This window comes from Diaphorina citri, unplaced genomic scaffold, assembly GCF_000475195.1.
Source record: "Diaphorina citri unplaced genomic scaffold, Diaci psyllid genome assembly version 1.1 scaffold1818, whole genome shotgun sequence".
In the NCBI taxonomy this organism is placed as follows: Eukaryota; Metazoa; Arthropoda; class Insecta; order Hemiptera; family Psyllidae; genus Diaphorina; species Diaphorina citri.
In genome coordinates this window covers 19,503-36,634 of record NW_007379244.1, presented here as the reverse complement: position 1 = coordinate 36,634, position 17,132 = coordinate 19,503, and the positions used below count along the sequence as shown (strand labels likewise).

The following is a 17,132-nucleotide window of genomic DNA, read 5'->3' as shown; positions in this document are numbered from 1 at the left end:
TAATATGTTTTTTCTTTGTGTGATCTCGCTAACGTTTAAATCCCATTTAAGTACGTTTGTTCAAATTTAATCACCGCTCCCAAAATGCAACCTAATTATCTTTACATCTTCACTTCTACTTGTATTACGAATTTTGTATACCCATCGGGTATTACATAAAATCTCGGCGAACAAAACTCCAACTCAATTACGATTTTCCTCCTTGCACTCGGATATAAGAGTATGGAGAACGAGGGAGATAGAAAAGTCAACGTTGTCAGACGTCGTCTGTTTGTGAAACACGAACGTGACAACAGTGGATCGAGTCACGTGTCTGTGACGTCAGAGAAACGCTCCAGTGGCGTCTTCTCTTTCTTCAAATGGTTCAAGAAATCCGACGAACAAATCAGTGCCGGGGCTGAAGGAAAGAATTCCTCTCTCCCAGCATCGCCTACCTTGAAGCGGAACCAAAGTCTGAGCTGTGGCAGTTTGCTGAGCACCGCCACTGTGTCTAGTTTCTCATTTGTGAACCCGGGCAAGTACAGACCTCATGTGTCCCTCCGTCAGATACACCCAGGCCCCGACACTGATACCTATAGGAATCGAATCAAGCAGAGAGATCAACTACGAGAACTGGACAAAGATCTGACGTTGAAGAAGAAGTACAAACTCTTTGGTGCGAGCACAACGTTTGTGAACCCGGGCAAGTACAGACCTCATGTGTCCCTCCGTCAGATACACCCAGGCCCCGACACTGATACCTATAGGAATCGAATCAGGCAGAGAGATCAACTACGAGAACTGGACAAAGATCTGACGTTGAAGAAGAAGTACAAACTCCTTGGTGCGAGCACAACCAGTATCTATCATAGCGTGGAGAATCTAGCGACATGCACGCGTCCCGTGGCAGTCATGAGAAGTGCCTCACTAGGGAGGAAGAAACGAAAAGCGCCCCAACCTCCCCTGAGCGAGGAGATGTTGCTTGATGTGAAGACACAGCGAGATCTGTATGGACATCGCAGGACTTGTAGCGACTCGGATGGGAGACGGGTGCATGTCAAGGGGAAGAGGAAAGCTCCTCCTCCACCTACACCGACCTCTAGCATGAACAACACGCTTAGCAGGAGCTGGCGGAAGAAGCGACCTGCTCCTAGCTTACCCTTCAACATGGAGGAGAAGTCCCGACTCCTTCACAGTTTGGAAAAGCTTCCCTGAGCGAGGAGATGTTGCTTGATGTGAAGACACAGCGAGATCTGTATGGACATCGCAGGACTTGTAGCGACTCGGATGGGAGACGAGTGCATGTCAAGGGGAAGAGGAAAGCTCCTCCTCCACCTACACCGACCTCTAGCATAAACAACACGCTTAGCAGGAGCTGGCGGAAGAAGCGACCTGCCCCGAGCTTACCCTTCAACATGGAGGAGAAGTCCCGACTCCTTCACAGTTTGGAAAAGCTGAAAGCGCATGCTGAAAAACAGTCAAGCCTCTCCAACTCTCCCTTGCTAGGAGGTAGGAACTCTGTATGTAATGACTTCCTCAAATTAGAAAGCGGCGTGCTCAAGGCCAAAGAGGAAACCCCGGGTCCTTCATCCTCAAGTGTTAAAGATAGATCTGTCACGCCTAGTAGTCCTGTGTCACCACGACCCTGGTATAAAAGAAATAGACAACCAAGCTATAGTGAAAAGTCCAAGGTGAAAGACAAAGGAGATGACTGGTTGAGTGAGGGCAATGTACAGCCTAGGAAGAATTCTGTGTCTGAGGGTGGTCGGATCATTACGATGATCACTCAGTCGCAAGTGGTCAATGGTACGAGTGATATCAAGTCTGGCTTGAGTCATAGTATAAAGTCAAGTGATACGAAGCCAAGTGCAAGTGATACCAAGCCTAGCACAAGTGATACTAAATCCAATTCTAGTGATAATCACAAGCGATCTCATAGCTTCTTCACGGACGGGCTCAAGCATTCTCTCTCGAGTTCCAGTTGTAACAGCAACGCTAGTAACCCGTCTCCAAGTCGGTTTAGTTTCTTCTCTCTAGGCTGGCGAATCAGAAACTTTGTATTGGCTATTGGAATACTCAATGAGTTTTGCACAAGATTGTGAAAGCGTTGACATTTCATTTGTTTACCGGTAACAGAATGAATCGGTGTAAATGACGCACGCCATGATTACGAAATAGAGTGCGAATGTTAATTCTTACAGAATAGATTGCAAATATCTTCTTCTTTTTCTTCGCCTTTTCCCGTGTACAGACGGGGTCGACGTTTTTCGTCAGCCTCTCAATCAGCCCTAACTAGGGTGATTGCTTTGGGCTGACATCTGGTTTTGGTTACAAATTTTAAGAGTGGATCCAAATTTCAAGTCTCTACCTTATACCGTTCCCGAGATATTATTGAATTACACCGAAAACCGCCAAAAAGCGGTAAAATGCCGCCAACCGTTGCACCGGTCTTAACCAAAAGTTCCATGTCGCATCCTTGTCACATTTGACAGCTACATACCGAATTTCTACTCTCTAGCTCTTACCGTTCTCGAGATATTTTGTTTACAGACAGACAGACACACACACGGACCAATGGCTGAAACTTTGGATTTAGGCTCTAGGGACCTCAAAACGTGTTTTGGCACTAAAAACTGAACATCGAAAATTTGACCCGATTACATTACTTTCCTTCCTATGGGATAAGGAAAGTAAAAAAGTAATAAACAATGGTGTTTGACTCGCTTTTATTTCCATAGCGATAAAACTTACTTTCTGTTGTTCTCGTGTTAAACCAGCTCCTAAATGGGAAATTATTCCTTTTCAAGTTTTCTAATGAGGGACAGGGTCATTAGGGGATGGCCAATATTACGACTAAAAACTGACCATCGAAAATTTGACCCGATTACATTACTTTCCTTCCTATAGGATAAGGAAAGTAGTACTATTCGGACATAGAGGTCCCGGTGGATCATGAGTATTCAGAGATTGTTGAGGAAAACCAAGTGCCCGAACCTAAACGCGCGACGACACGTGAGCTCATCTCTCTGTTCAACGCGATAGGAAATGTAACGCGGGTAACAGTCAACACGACATTCTTCAGTCGAGACACTGCCTCTAACCTGTTCTCCCGTAGTGACAAGAAGTTCAACGTGAATTGCAAGCCATCTCCGAATAACAAGCGACGGGAAGTGTTCACTAAGATTGAGAACTTTGATGAACTTGAACATTGGACAGAGTCCCCTCGTGCCAGACGAGTCAATCAAGCAGAACAGAGAAGTAAACTGAGGCTTGGGTTTGGAGAGCCGTACAGACCAGCTGGGAAGAGTGATAGACTGGGAGGTGACAGTGATAGTGAAGAGGAAGGTGTCACTATTGAGGAGTTGGAAGATGAGAGAGTTGAGATACCCAGTGCTTCCAAACCAGAGTCCAGTAGAGTACCATACAAGTACCATAGGTCTCCTAGCCCGAGCATACCGACTATACTGGAACTGAGTGAACATAGTTCTGCTACAACACCAGCATCTACCATGAACCCTGCATCGGAATTCTCCTCCCTTGCCTCTACCCCTCTGTCACCTCAAGTACCGTCAGCTCCCACCCTATCTAACCCTCGCCAGGCACCTCACATAGCTCAGCTCGTGTGGTCCTGTCCTCAATGTACTCTGGAGAATTTGAAATGGAAGTTTGTTTGTGATGCGTGCAACTTTTTCCGACCTTTTTCGATTGAAATGCGACCGAAAACGACCCTAGGAGAGCCTGAACCTTTAGGTACGATGACTGCAGATTCTACAAATGATAGTCATGTCAATGACAGCAACATCTTTGGAACCGAGTCTTCAAATACCAATGAAGAATCCAATGCTGTCAGTGCAGGTCCAGGATTCTGCTCTCGCCCCACAACTACTCTTTTTCGATTGAAATGCGACCGAAAACGACCCTAGGAGAGCCTGAACCTTTAGGTACGATGACTGCAGATTCTACAAATGATAGTCAAGTCAATGACAGCAACATCCTTGGAACCGAGTCTTCAAATACCAATGAAGAATCCAATGCTGTCAGTGCAGGTCCAGGATTCTGCTCTCGCCCTTCAACTACCAATGCTGCCAGTAAAGAACCCAACCGTAAAGCCCCTTACTACATGTCAGATGTGTTGAAATCCCCCGACAAACAAGTGTCAATCAGTGATAAGTTAAAAGCACTACCTGCCACGAGTATTTTAGATCCTGAATCGCGATCAAACCAAGTGGACAAGAAAATCAAGGAAGCTTCGAAAGAGAATGAAAGAATTGAAATGAAGGAACAGAATAAATCCCCCGACAAACAAGTGTCAATCAGTGATAAGTTAAAAGCACTACCTGCCACGAGTATTTTAGATCCTGAACCGCGATCAAACCCAGTGGACAAGAAAACCAAGGAAGCTTCGAAAGAGAATAAAAGAATTGAAATGAAGGAACAGAACAAATCCCCCGACAAACAAGTGTCAATCAGTGATAAGTTAAAAGCACTACCTGCCACGAGTATTTTAGATCCTGAACCGCGATCAAACCAAGTGGACAAGAAAATCAAGGAAGCTTCGAAAGAGAATGAAAGAATTGAAATGAAGGAACAGAACACTATAGAAATGGAAGAATTGAGGAAAGCCAGATTGGCGTTCTTTGACAAAACGAATCGAGAAATAAACACTAAGCCTGAACCACAACCTAGTCATAGTGCACAGCCTGATGGGCCTATCAACGGCGACACCAAAGTATGTGATAAAGCTGATCTCAAGAAAATCAAAGAACTTCTGCGCGAAATAAAACATTCGATGCCTCAGAGCTCAAATCATCTGATCAACGACTATGCTGTCTCAGAGAGCAATGATCATGAAATCAAACCATTTGTCAAGTTTGAGAATAGTAAAGCCATTCAGAAAGTGAAGGCTTCAAGTACAACTACGAGCACAAGCTCGAGTATTTCTCAATCTAAAGATAGTGAAAAGAATGTTGCTGCACATATGGAAAGCAGTGAAGAAACGAGACATTGTTCCAAAGCGACAAATGTTCAAAGCAGCAGTCAACAAAGCACAACTGTGATCAATAACAATACAACTGAACAGATTCAACAAAACAAACTTCTGGTCAACAGAACCAAAGTAAACGGTACTAACACAACGGAAACTAAAGTAATCGAAACGAAACTAAATGAAACCAACGGCCTAGAACTCGCGGGTGCAATCAAGAAAACAAACAATGTCCAAAGTGTTGATGACGTAGAGTTTGATGACAATAGTTTGGACCGGATGAAATTCGAGGCCGACAAGAAAGCCGAAATTATCTTTACATCTTCACTTCTACTTGTATTAAGAATTTTGTATATCCATCGGGTATTACATAAATTGTTACAAGTTCAACACATCTTACTTGTATCTCACTTTTCATCTTATCTCCTACAAATCCATTGTTTCGCAAGATTTTTCTAGCTCATGACCAAAGAAATGCAACATTGGGATAGCATAAATACAAAATAAAGTACCTATATTTCCATATTAAAAATGCATAATATTGTTTTATCTTTGTGTATCTCTCAGTATTGTGGGTATTATCCTTGTATTTTCACAAATAGGTACTAAGCCACACATATCTCTTCCTAATGTATTTTCTTAACATGTGTGTTGTTTTTGGCATGGGAGTTGAATAGTGAATAAACTCCTGTTACAAGTTCAACACATCTTACTTGTATCTCACTTTTCATCTTATCTCCTACAAATCCATTGTTTCGCAAGATTTTTCTAGCTCATGACCAAAGAAATGCAACATTGGGATAGCATAAATACAAAATAAAGTACCTATATTTCCATATTAAAAATGCATAATATTGTTTTATCTTTGTGTATCTCTCAGTATTGTGGGTATTATCCTTGTATTTTCACAAATAGGTACTAAGCCACACATATCTCTTCCTAATGTATTTTCTTAACATGTGTGTTGTTTTTGGCATGGGAGTTGAATAGTGAATAAACTCCTAACCCTCACACCTCTTGATCGTATTTCTATCTAATTACTTTTCTATTTTATTTGTTGATATTGCCTGAGATCAGCCGTGAGGAGATCACCTTGGGACTTGCTTTTGTAAGTATTGAAGAGTCCGTGGCCGAGTGGGTATCACACTACGCTTGCACTCCGGTGGTCCCGGGTTCGATTTCCGGCGGGGCCGAAGTTTTTTCGGCTCTTTTTTTTAATTTTTAAAAAATATTGTACCCCGGTACCGCTTTCGCATTACTTCAAGGCACATTCTTTTACATCCATGCCTATCCAAGAACGGAAAAGTCTGGTTAGAAAACTTCCGCTCTGGTCGGGATTCGAACCCAGCACCTCCAGGTTGAGAGTCAGTGCTCTTGACCATTCGGCCACAGAGGTTTTTCAGCTCTGTGCGTAGAGTTCGGGGTGCACTCAGCCTCGTGAGGACCATTGAGTAGCTACTTTAATCGAGTAGCGACCAGTGGGCGGCATTACCTGAGTGAAAAGAAAAATTATAGATATGTCAGAAATAGTCAAGGAGGCTGTTAGTAATGCTGTGACATCCACAAAAATTATGAAAAAGCTCTCTGCTTTACCACAAAGATTCACGATTTGATTTTTCGATTTAATTCCAGGACTCGGCCTTGAAAAAACAGTCAAGCCTCTCCAACTCTCCCTTGCTAGGAGGTAGGAACTCTGTATGTAATGACTTCCTCAAATTAGAAAGCGGCGTGCTAAAGGCCAAAGAGGAAACCCCGGGTCCTTCATCCTCGAGTGTTAAAGACAGATCAGTCACACCTAGTAGTCCTGTGTCACCACGACCCTGGTATAAAAGAAATAGACAACCCAGCTATAGTGAAAAGTCCAAGGTGAAAGACAAAGGAGATGATTGGTTGAGTGAGGGCAATGTACAGCCTAGGAAGAATTCTGTGTCTGAGGGTGATCGGATCATTACGATGATCACTCAGTCGCAAGTGGTCAATGGTACGAGTGAAATCAAGTCTGGCTTGAGTCATAGTATAAAGTCAAATGATACGAAGCCAAGTGCAAGTGATACCAAGCCTAGCACAAGTGATACTAAATCCAATTCTAGTGATAATCACAAGCGATCTCATAGCTTCTTCACGGACGGGCTCAAGCATTCTCTCTCGAGTTCAAGTTGTAACAGCAACGCTAGTAACCCGTCTCCAAGTCGGTTTAGTTTCTTCTCCAAATCCTCAGATGATAGCAAGCGCCGCTCCCAAGTTTCCATGCTCGCTAATATTAGCGCTCTAGATCGGGAAGCGGCGGAAATTATCGAACGCGAGCACCAAAGGCAGAAAGCCTTGCAGGAGTTAGAGAACGCCAAGTACTATTCAATGATAGCAAGCGCCGCTCCCAAGTTTCCATGCTCGCTAATATTAGCGCTCTAGATCGGGAAGCGGCGGAAATTATCGAACGCGAGCATCAAAGGCAGAAAGCCTTGCAGGAGCTGGAGAACGCCAAGTACTATTCGATCACAAGGCCGCCAGTCTGGCGAAGGAGCTGGCCCGACTCAAGATAGCATGCTCGGTAACCCGCCAACCGACTGAGGACAGCGGCCCGGAGCTCAACTCGAAACATATCTTGTGAGTATCTCTCGCCTGGTAAACAGGAGGGTGTGGGGTCAATCCCAGCCGAAGTATGGAATTTTGTCCTCAATATTTTTTTTTATTTTTTCAATACTTTTTGTATTGAAAATTGTTTTTCATACAAACCGAAATTAAAATGACACAAAGTTAACGAGTTTTCAATCAAGCAATTGATAAGTTATTTCCAATTACTTCCAGAGTGAACATGTACGTAGAGGACAAGGTGTCCCACCAGGGCCCTATTCCCCTGTCCGTCCTATCGACAATGACTGTCGGTCAGCTGAAACGCAAGCTGGAAATTGAGTACGAAATCCCGTGCCGAGTACAGCGCTGGATTCTGGGCAAGAGTTTGGGCACGAACGAGAATGCCACGCTCGAACAGATGGGAGTTAGTGAGAACGGGACCCCGGTGTTCCTGTATTTGGTTGCACCTGGTGAGTCAGATTAAATACCGAAGTCTTGGCCAGCATCAAAGGCCTTAATAAACGTAGTACTTCGGTATAAAACCCCTTTCTCCTTAAAGTTGATCAGGTCCCATGATACCCAGCACTAACCATCAATAATCCGATGGAAATCAACTATCTATATAAAAAAAAAAACGCTAAACGAAGTTTCACCTTGTAAATATTGCAACTCGAACGATAAAGTAGGTAATTTTATTAGAAGTCACACGTAAAGCACGTTCAACTTTGGCGAAAAACTTTGGAAAAGAATTTTATTAGAAGTCACACGTAAAGCACGTTAAACTTTGGCGAAAAACTTTGGAAAAGAAATAAAAAAGGTAAAAAGTTGTTGTGGGTAGACCAATAGCAGGGCCGGAGTTAGAAGAAGTTGTTTCGGAGAGCTAGAACAATTACAACCCGACACCAGCAATATGCTGAATGGGTTGCGAAAACTTTTCTTCTTAAATCTTTTTTCAATGTATATTATTATTATTTCCTGTCTTCCTTCTCTCTTCGATTTCGGGACGATAAGACCATAGCAGTTACAGTTCCCTTTGTCAAACCTCTTAAAAAAAAAAAAATACTGAAGTCTTGGCCAGCATCAAAGGCCTTAATAAACGTAGTACTTCGGTACAAGTTTGAACTTGATCCGACAACCAGGGCCGAGGTTATGGCCTATTCAATTTTTCATTTTTCCATGTTCTCCCGCCAATAGGGGAAGCACCAAAAATGGGAAATTTCATATCGATTGGTGATTTGTGCTTCAAATAGGTCCCAATAATGGTTCCTGTTAAAATTTGGACCTAAAAATGAAATTTCGAAACGTCCATTTTCACCCCCCGGAGCCCGGAGGGCATTAGGACCGAAAGCCTAAATTCTAATTCAAAAGTCTGTAAAACCACCAACATATTGGTCTTTGTTCTGTGGTTTTTCAGAAGCGTCCCAAGCGTCTAGTGCCAGTACAACTAGTCCTGTATGTGATATAGCAGGACCTAGTGCTCCCCCCCTATCTCCAGACACTCATACAGCAAGTACCAGTTTCGGTACTCTCAATTCAGCCGAGTCCAGGTAATCTATTCACTTACAGGGTTAATACGCGACCTGTGCCCTAAATCACCAAAGTATGGAAAAGTATCTTACAAGTGTAATAGCCAATGGAAAAGCAGAATTTTGAATTTGGACGAATCATATCGAAATATGGAATTTAAATACTTTTCCATACTTTGGTGATTTAGGGCACTGGAAAACATGGAAAAGTCTGGGAATCTGAAAATCGGCCAAAAAATCATGGAAAATCGTAAAAATTAGAAAACTTGCAAAAGTCAAAAATATTTGCAGGAGCTGGAGAACGCCAAGTACTATTCGGACATAGAGGTCCCGGTGGATCATGAGTATTCAGAGATTGTTGAGGAAAACCAAGTGCCCGAACCTAAACGCGCGACGACACGTGAGCTCATCTCTCTGTTCAACGCGATAGGAAATGTAACGCGGGTAACAGTCAACACGACATTCTTCAGTCGAGACACTGCCTCTAACCTGTTCTCCCGTAGTGACAAGAAGTTCAACGTGAATTGCAAGCCATCTCCGAATAACAAGCGACGGGAAGTGTTCACTAAGATTGAGAACTTTGATGAACTTGAACATTGGACAGAGTCCCCTCGTGCCAGACGAGTCAATCAAGCAGAACAGAGAAGTAAACTGAGGCTTGGGTTTGGAGAGCCGTACAGACCAGCTGGGAAGAGTGATAGACTGGGAGGTGACAGTGATAGTGAAGAGGAAGGTGTCACTATTGAGGAGTTGGAAGATGAGAGAGTTGAGATACCCAGTGCTTCCAAACCAGAGTCCAGTAGAGTACCATACAAGTACCATAGGTCTCCTAGTCCGAGCATACCGACTATACTGGAACTGAGTGAACATAGTTCTGCTACAACACCAGCATCTACCATGAACCCTGCATCGGAATTCTCCTCCCTTGCCTCTACCCCTCTGTCACCTCAAGTACCGTCAGCTCCCACCCTATCTAACCCTCGCCAGGCACCTCACATAGCTCAGCTCGTGTGGTCCTGTCCTCAATGTACTCTGGAGAATTTGAAATGGAAGTTTGTTTGTGATGCGTGCAACTTTTTCCGACCTTTTTCGATTGAAATGCGACCGAAAACGACCCTAGGAGAGCCTGAACCTTTAGGTACGATGACTGCAGATTCCACAAATGATAGTCATGTCAATGACAGCAACATCTTTGGAACCGAGTCTTCAAATACCAATGAAGAATCCAATGCTTTCAGTGCCGGTCCAGGATTTTGCTCTCGCCCATCAACTACCAATGCTGCCAGTAAAGAACCCAACCGTAAAGCCCCTTACTACATGTCAGATGTGTTGAAATCCCCCGACAAACAAGTGTCAATCAGTGATAAGTTAAAAGCACTACCTGCCACGAGTATTTTAGATCCTGAATCGCGATCAAACCAAGTGGACAAGAAAATCAAGGAAGCTTCGAAAGAGAATGAAAGAATTGAAATGAAGGAACAGAATACTAAAGAAATGGAAGAATTGAGGAAAGCCAGATTGGCGTTCTTTGACAAAACGAATCGAGAAATAAACACTAAGCCTGAACCACAACCTAGTCATAGTGCACAGCCTGATGGGCCTATCAACGGCGACACCAAAGTATGTGATAAAGCTGATCTCAAGAAAATCAAAGAACTTCTGCGCGAAATAAAACATTCGATGCCTCAGAGCTCAAATCATCTGATCAACGACTATGCTGTCTCAGAGAGCAATGATCATGAAATCAAACCATTTGTCAAGTTTGAGAATAGTAAAGCCATTCAGAAAGTGAAGGCTTCAAGTACAACTACGAGCACAAGCTCGAGTATTTCTCAATCTAAAGATAGTGAAAAGAATGTTGCTGCACATATGGAAAGCAGTGAAGAAACGAGACATTGTTCCAAAGCGACAAATGTTCAAAGCAGCAGTCAACAAAGCACAACTGTGATCAATAACAATACAACTGAACAGATTCAACAAAACAAACTTCTGGTCAACAGAACCAAAGTAAACGGTACTAACACAACGGAAACTAAAGTAATCGAAACGAAACTAAATGAAACCAACGGCCTAGAACTCGCGGGTGCAATCAAGAAAACAAACAATGTCCAAAGTGTTGATGACGTAGAGTTTGATGACAATAGTTTGGACCGGATGAAATTCGAGGCCGACAAGAAAGCCGAAATCTACCTCATGAAAAGCAAAACCATTCTGGAAGATATACTCGTGAAGAAACCAACAAGTAAAGTATCCATCTCGGTGCAAACCAACTCTTCCGTCGTAAGGAAATCGGAGATCACATCGAGTAACCCATACCGGGATGCGTATAATGTATCTGTACCTGTAGTACATGAACATTACAAGATACATCCTGACGGAACCCTGGTGACATCGCTTAGCAAGCGGAACAAGATGATAGGCACCGGCACGTTTCAACTGATTCGGTCTCGCGATTTCGTCGGCATTGAAGCGATGAAAACCGGACGCGCGACTGATGGAGCCCCAACCTATGCCAATGTGGAGGACGAGTCGCTTTCCACGTCGACTTGTACTTCATCAACGAATTGTACTTCACAGGTGTCGTCGCCTCATGCCGCCAATGTACTGGAAGAGAGAACCTCCAATCTGATCCGATCCAAATGTTTTGCGGATTTCAAAGGTTAGACGCTTCCGGGTGACGTGTGTCGTCGCCTCATGCCGCCAATGTACTGGAAGAGAGAACCTCCAATCTGATCCGATCCAAATGTTTTGCGGATTTCAAAGGTTAGAGTGACGCGTTTTCTGATGAGTTTTGACACTAATCATAACCTAGACTTTGTTTTACCCGAGATATAAGAGAAGCCTCTGATTTCAATACGTTTCCTGCCCTGTGTTTTGCGGATTTCAAAGAACTAGGCAGGACTCGTTTATTTGCTTTTATAATGAGTTTGGACACTAACCAGAACCTACTCCATATCGGCTTTTCTTTCTTTTTTTATGTACCTAGGTACCTAATATGCACTTTGTCAAAATTTTAGGTCAATCATGTGTTTGTTTTCTTTGTGTGATCTCGCTAACGTTTAAATCCCATTTAAGTACGTTTGTACAAATTTAATCACCGCATTGCAACCTAATTATCTTTACATCTTCACTTCTACTTGTATTACGAATTTTGTATACTTCTGATGAGTTTTGACACTAATCATAACCTAGACTTTGTTTTACCCGAGATATAAGAGAAGCCTCTGATTTCAATACGTTTCCTGCCTTTTCTGTGTTTTGCGGATTTTAAAGAACTAGGCAGGACTCGTTTATTTGCTTTTATAATGAGTTTGGACACTAACCAGAACCTACTCCATATCAGCTTTTTTTATGTACCTATGTAGGTACCTATAATGCTCTTTGTGAAAATTTTAGATCAATCATGTGTTTGTTTTCTTTGTGTGATCGCGCTAACGTTTAAATCCCATTTAAGTACGTTAAGTACAAATTTAATCACCGCTCCCAAAATACAACCTCATTATCTTATCTTTACATCTTCACTTCTACTTGTATTAAGAATTTTGTATATCCATCGGGTATTACATAAATTGTTACAAGTTCAACACATCTTACTTGTATCTCACTTTTCATCTTATCTCCTACAAATCCATTGTTTCGCAAGATTTTTCTAGCTCATGACCAAAGAAATGCAACATTGGGATAGCATAAATACAAAATAAAGTACCTATATTTCCATATTAAAAATGCATAATATTGTTTTATCTTTGTGTATCTCTCAGTATTGTGGGTATTATCCTTGTATTTTCACAAATACTAAGCCACACATATCTCTTCCTAATGTATTTTCTTAACATGTGTGTTGTTTTTGGCATGGGAGTTGAATAGTGAATAAACTCCTAACCCTCCCTCACACCTCTTGATCGTATTTCTATCTAATTACTTTTCTATTTTATTTGTTGTTTTTTATCTAATTGCTTACTACTCCATATTATTCGTCATGGTTGTCTAATTGCTTAATCTTCTTTCATGTGTGAATGTCATGGGATTTTCCATGAACATGAACCCTGTGAATAGTGCTAAATGAAATGTGTGAAAGAAAGTAGATCTGCAAAATTATTTTTGAAGGGCGAAGTGAATTTCGCACTTCGCATGACGTATTACAGATGAAAACCTTTCATAATCAGGGCTATTTTTACAGCAATATTCTGTAAGGAACAAGGGTAATTTTCACTCACCTTGTGTTGTTGTTGTTTATTTGTTGTTGTAATATGTTCCCTATAATGTCAAAATATATAAGACCCTTGGTTAGACTGAGGGGGTAAAGGGACTTTTTCACTTCCTATCCCAGCAGGATAAACAAGGTATTATTCTATTCTATTCTAACTCTTCACAATCGGCCTCCAATTTTTACAGCAAGATTCGTCTCCCTCCAACAAACCAATGTGTGAATACGGTGGCGGTCAACCGCCTTCTGAAGCGTCTAGAGGCGGCAATCGCTAATGGGGAACATCACAAGGCCGCCAGTCTGGCGAAGGATCTGGCCCGACTCAAGATAGCATGCTCGGTAACCCGCCAACCGACTGAGGACAGCGGCCCTGAGCTCAACTCGAAACATATCTTGTGAGTATCTCTCGCCTGGTAAACAGGAGGGCGTGGGGTCAATCCCAGCCGAGGTATGGAATTTTGTCCTCAATATTTTTTTTTTTTTTTTCCCAATACTTTTTGTATTGAAAATTGTTTTTCATACAAACCGAAAATTAAAATGACACAAAGTTAACTAGTTTTCAATCAAGCAGTTCACAAGTTATTTCCAATTACTTCCAGAGTGAACATGTACGTAGAGGACAAGGTGTCCCACCAGGGCCCTATCCCCCTGTCCGTCCTATCGACAATGACTGTCGGTCAGCTGAAACGTAAGCTAGAAATTGAGTACGAAATCCCGTGCCGAGTACAGCGCTGGATTCTGGGCAAGAGTTTGGGTACGAACGAGAATGCTACGCTCGAACAGATGGGAGTTAGTGAGAACGGGACCCCGGTGTTCCTGTATTTGGTTGCACCTGGTGAGTCAGTTTAAATACTAAAGTCTTGGCCAGCATCAAAGGCCTTAATAAACGTAGTACTTCGGTACAAGTTTGAACTTGATCCGACAATCAGGGCCGAAGTTATGGCCTATTCAATTTTTCATTTTCCCGCCAATAGGGGAAGCACCAAAAATGGGAAATTCATATCGATTGGTGATTTGTGCTTCAAATAAGTCCCAATAATGGTTCCTGTTAAAATTTGGACCTAAAAATGAAATTTCGAAACGTCCATTTTCACCCCCCGGAGGCCAATAATTAGGACCGAAAGTCTAAATTCTAATTCAAAAGTCTGTAAAACCACCATGTTATTGAATTATTATTGTATAAATAAATGGAAAGTATTGTTTGAAAAAAAAAAAAAAAAAGTTTGAACTTGATCCGACAATCAGGGCCGAAGTTATGGCCTATTTAATTTTTCATTTTTCCATGTTCTCCCGCCAATAGGGGAAGCACCAAAAATGGGAAAGTTCATATCGATTGGTGATTTGTGCTTCAAATAAGTCCCAATAATGGTTCCTGTTAAAATTTGGACCTAAAAATGAAATTTCGAAACGTCCATTTTCACCCCCGGAGGGCATTAGGACCGAAAGCCTAAATTCTAACTAAAAAAAAAAAGTCTGTAAAAGCCAAAAAGACCTTTCTCCGCTTTAAATCATGTTTCTGGTTCATTTTTGCTCTGGTCTCAGCTTGAAATCCGAGCAATATATCAATGAGCTTGAAAATATTGAAACACTAGAACTCACTAATTGGGCTCAGGTAGCTATGTCATGCTTGGGAGAGAATACGTAGTTTACAAAACACAGATTTGGAGAGAACTCGTTGTACTCTACCTGAACAAAAATTGGGTCGGGAGAGAACTCGGTGACGTCCAAAACCACCAACATATTGGTCTTTGTTCTGTGGTTTTTCAGAAGCGTCCCAAGCGTCTAGTGCCAGTACAACTAGTCCTGTATGTGATATAGCAGGACCTAGTGCTCCTCCCCTATCTCCAGACACTCATACTGCAAGTACCAGTTTCGGTACTCTCAATTCAGCCGAGTCCAGGTAATCTTTTCACATACAGGGTTTATACGCGACCTGGAATTACTTACAGGGTTTATACGCGACCTGGAATTACTTACAGGGTTAATACGCGACCTGGAATTACTTACAGCGTTTATACGCGACCTGGAATTACTTACAGGGTTTATACGCGACCTGGAATTACTTACAGGGTTAATACGCGACCTGGAATTACTTACAGCGTTTATACGCGACCTGGAATTATTTACAGGGTTTATACGCGACCTGGAATTATTTACAGGGTTTATACGCGACCTGGAATTACTTACAGGGTTAATACGCGACCTGGAATTACTTACAGGGTTTATACGCGACCTGAAAAACGTGGAAAAGTCTAGGAATCTGAAAATCGGCCAAAAAGTCATGGAAAATCGTAAAAATTAGAAAACTTGCAAAAGTCATGGAATTTGTTGTACCCGGGCAAAAATTAAAAATATTCAAATTAAATACCAAATATTTCCGAAAAGCGGCCTGCGGCGCATTTCAACCTCATATTTCTTGACGTTCTGCATATTGCATATTTCATTTAAATTAGGGGTTAATCTTACTATTTTTTAAGTATTTCCACCCCCTAATTTTCTGGAAAATTCTTGGAAATTTTCTGGAAAAGCGTATAAACCCTGTTGTGCTCACCTTCTCTGCATTCTCTCTATGTTTCAGCCGAGCTTCCAGTTTAGAACGTGATACGAGTGAGCACCACAACATCAGAGAAGATTACATAGGGGAGGGCACTGCCCAACAGAAAGAGACAGGACCCAAAAGTCCCTCTCAGCAACCAAGTAGTCATATGGGAGTAAAAAATCCCACTCAATCTTCCCTTCAAGACGATAAATCAATAAAAAGTCCCTCTGAGCAACCAAATAATCAGCACACGGGAGTAAAAAGTCCCGTTCAATCTTTCCTTCAACAAGATGAATCAATAAAAAGTCCCTCTGACCAACCAACCAGTTTAGAACGTGATACGAGTGAGCACCACAACATCAGAGAAGATTACATAGGGGAGGGCACTGCCCAACAGAAAGAGACAGGACCCAAAAGTCCCTCTCAGCAACCAAGTAGTCATATGGGAGTAAAAAATCCCACTCAATCTTCCCTTCAAGACGATAAATCAATAAAAAGTCCCTCTGAGCAACCAAATAATCAGCACACGGGAGTAAAAAGTCCCGTTCAATCTTTCCTTCAACAAGATACAGGCCCGAAAAGTCCCTCTCAACAACCATATAATCAGCACACGGAATTAAAAAGTCCCACTCAATCTTCCCTTCAACAAGCGGCTACCTCTCAGCTTCTCGCTAAAGAATATACGGGAAAACCCATCACCACCCAATCCCTCGTTAATCATACAGAACGAAATTCCAGCTCTCAGCTATCCATGAAACAAACGGGAGTAAATAACACTGGTCAACCTACAGGACTAAATGCCAATATCCAACATATGAGTGCCACCAATACTCAACATACGAGAGAAAGTGCCACCAATACTCAACATACGAGAGAAAATCCCACCACTAGTCAATATAAGGGAATTCATGTCACTCAGTTTACATCTAAAGAACAGACGGGAGTAAATGCTACCAGCCAGTTTTCATCTGAACATGGACTGAAAGGTCAAACTTCCCTTCAGCAAGACACAGCACGAAATGCTTCCCAACTTTCTTCCGGGCAAGTTACAGGAGGCCAAAGTACCTCTAAAACTCCGATTAATCAAGATCCGGGAGGTCCTGGTACCTCTAAAACTCCTTATAATCAAGAGACTGGGAGTCCTAGTACCTCTAAAACTGCCCTTCATCAACATACAGGCGACACAAATACTTCTAGTCACCTCCCCTCTAAAACCACGCCTACCCCCTCCAGCTCTCTAGATCCTCCCACCCCCTCTTCTTCTTGTACCCCTCTTCCGCCTGCACGCACTCGTCCATCCAATAGGAACGTATCTATTTCCCCTCT

General features: G+C 42.4%; 1 protein-coding gene across 1 annotated transcript in view; it reads left to right on the top strand.

Annotated features, from left to right (window-relative positions):
- Positions 1–17,132, top strand: part of LOC103517347 — a 52,103-nt gene that overhangs the window by 20,383 nt on the left and 14,588 nt on the right. The window contains 13 exon segments of the mRNA XM_026829472.1: positions 161–1,125; positions 1,176–1,973; positions 2,946–3,834; positions 3,936–5,326; positions 6,596–7,318; positions 7,321–7,428; positions 9,352–11,714; positions 11,746–11,823; positions 13,456–13,662; positions 13,867–14,102; positions 15,035–15,167; positions 15,846–16,042; positions 16,319–17,111. Of these exon segments, the coding sequence (XP_026685273.1) occupies positions 223–1,125; positions 1,176–1,973; positions 2,946–3,834; positions 3,936–5,326; positions 6,596–7,318; positions 7,321–7,428; positions 9,352–11,714; positions 11,746–11,823; positions 13,456–13,662; positions 13,867–14,102; positions 15,035–15,167; positions 15,846–16,042; positions 16,319–17,111 (8,819 nt within the window). The 5' untranslated portion in view covers positions 161–222.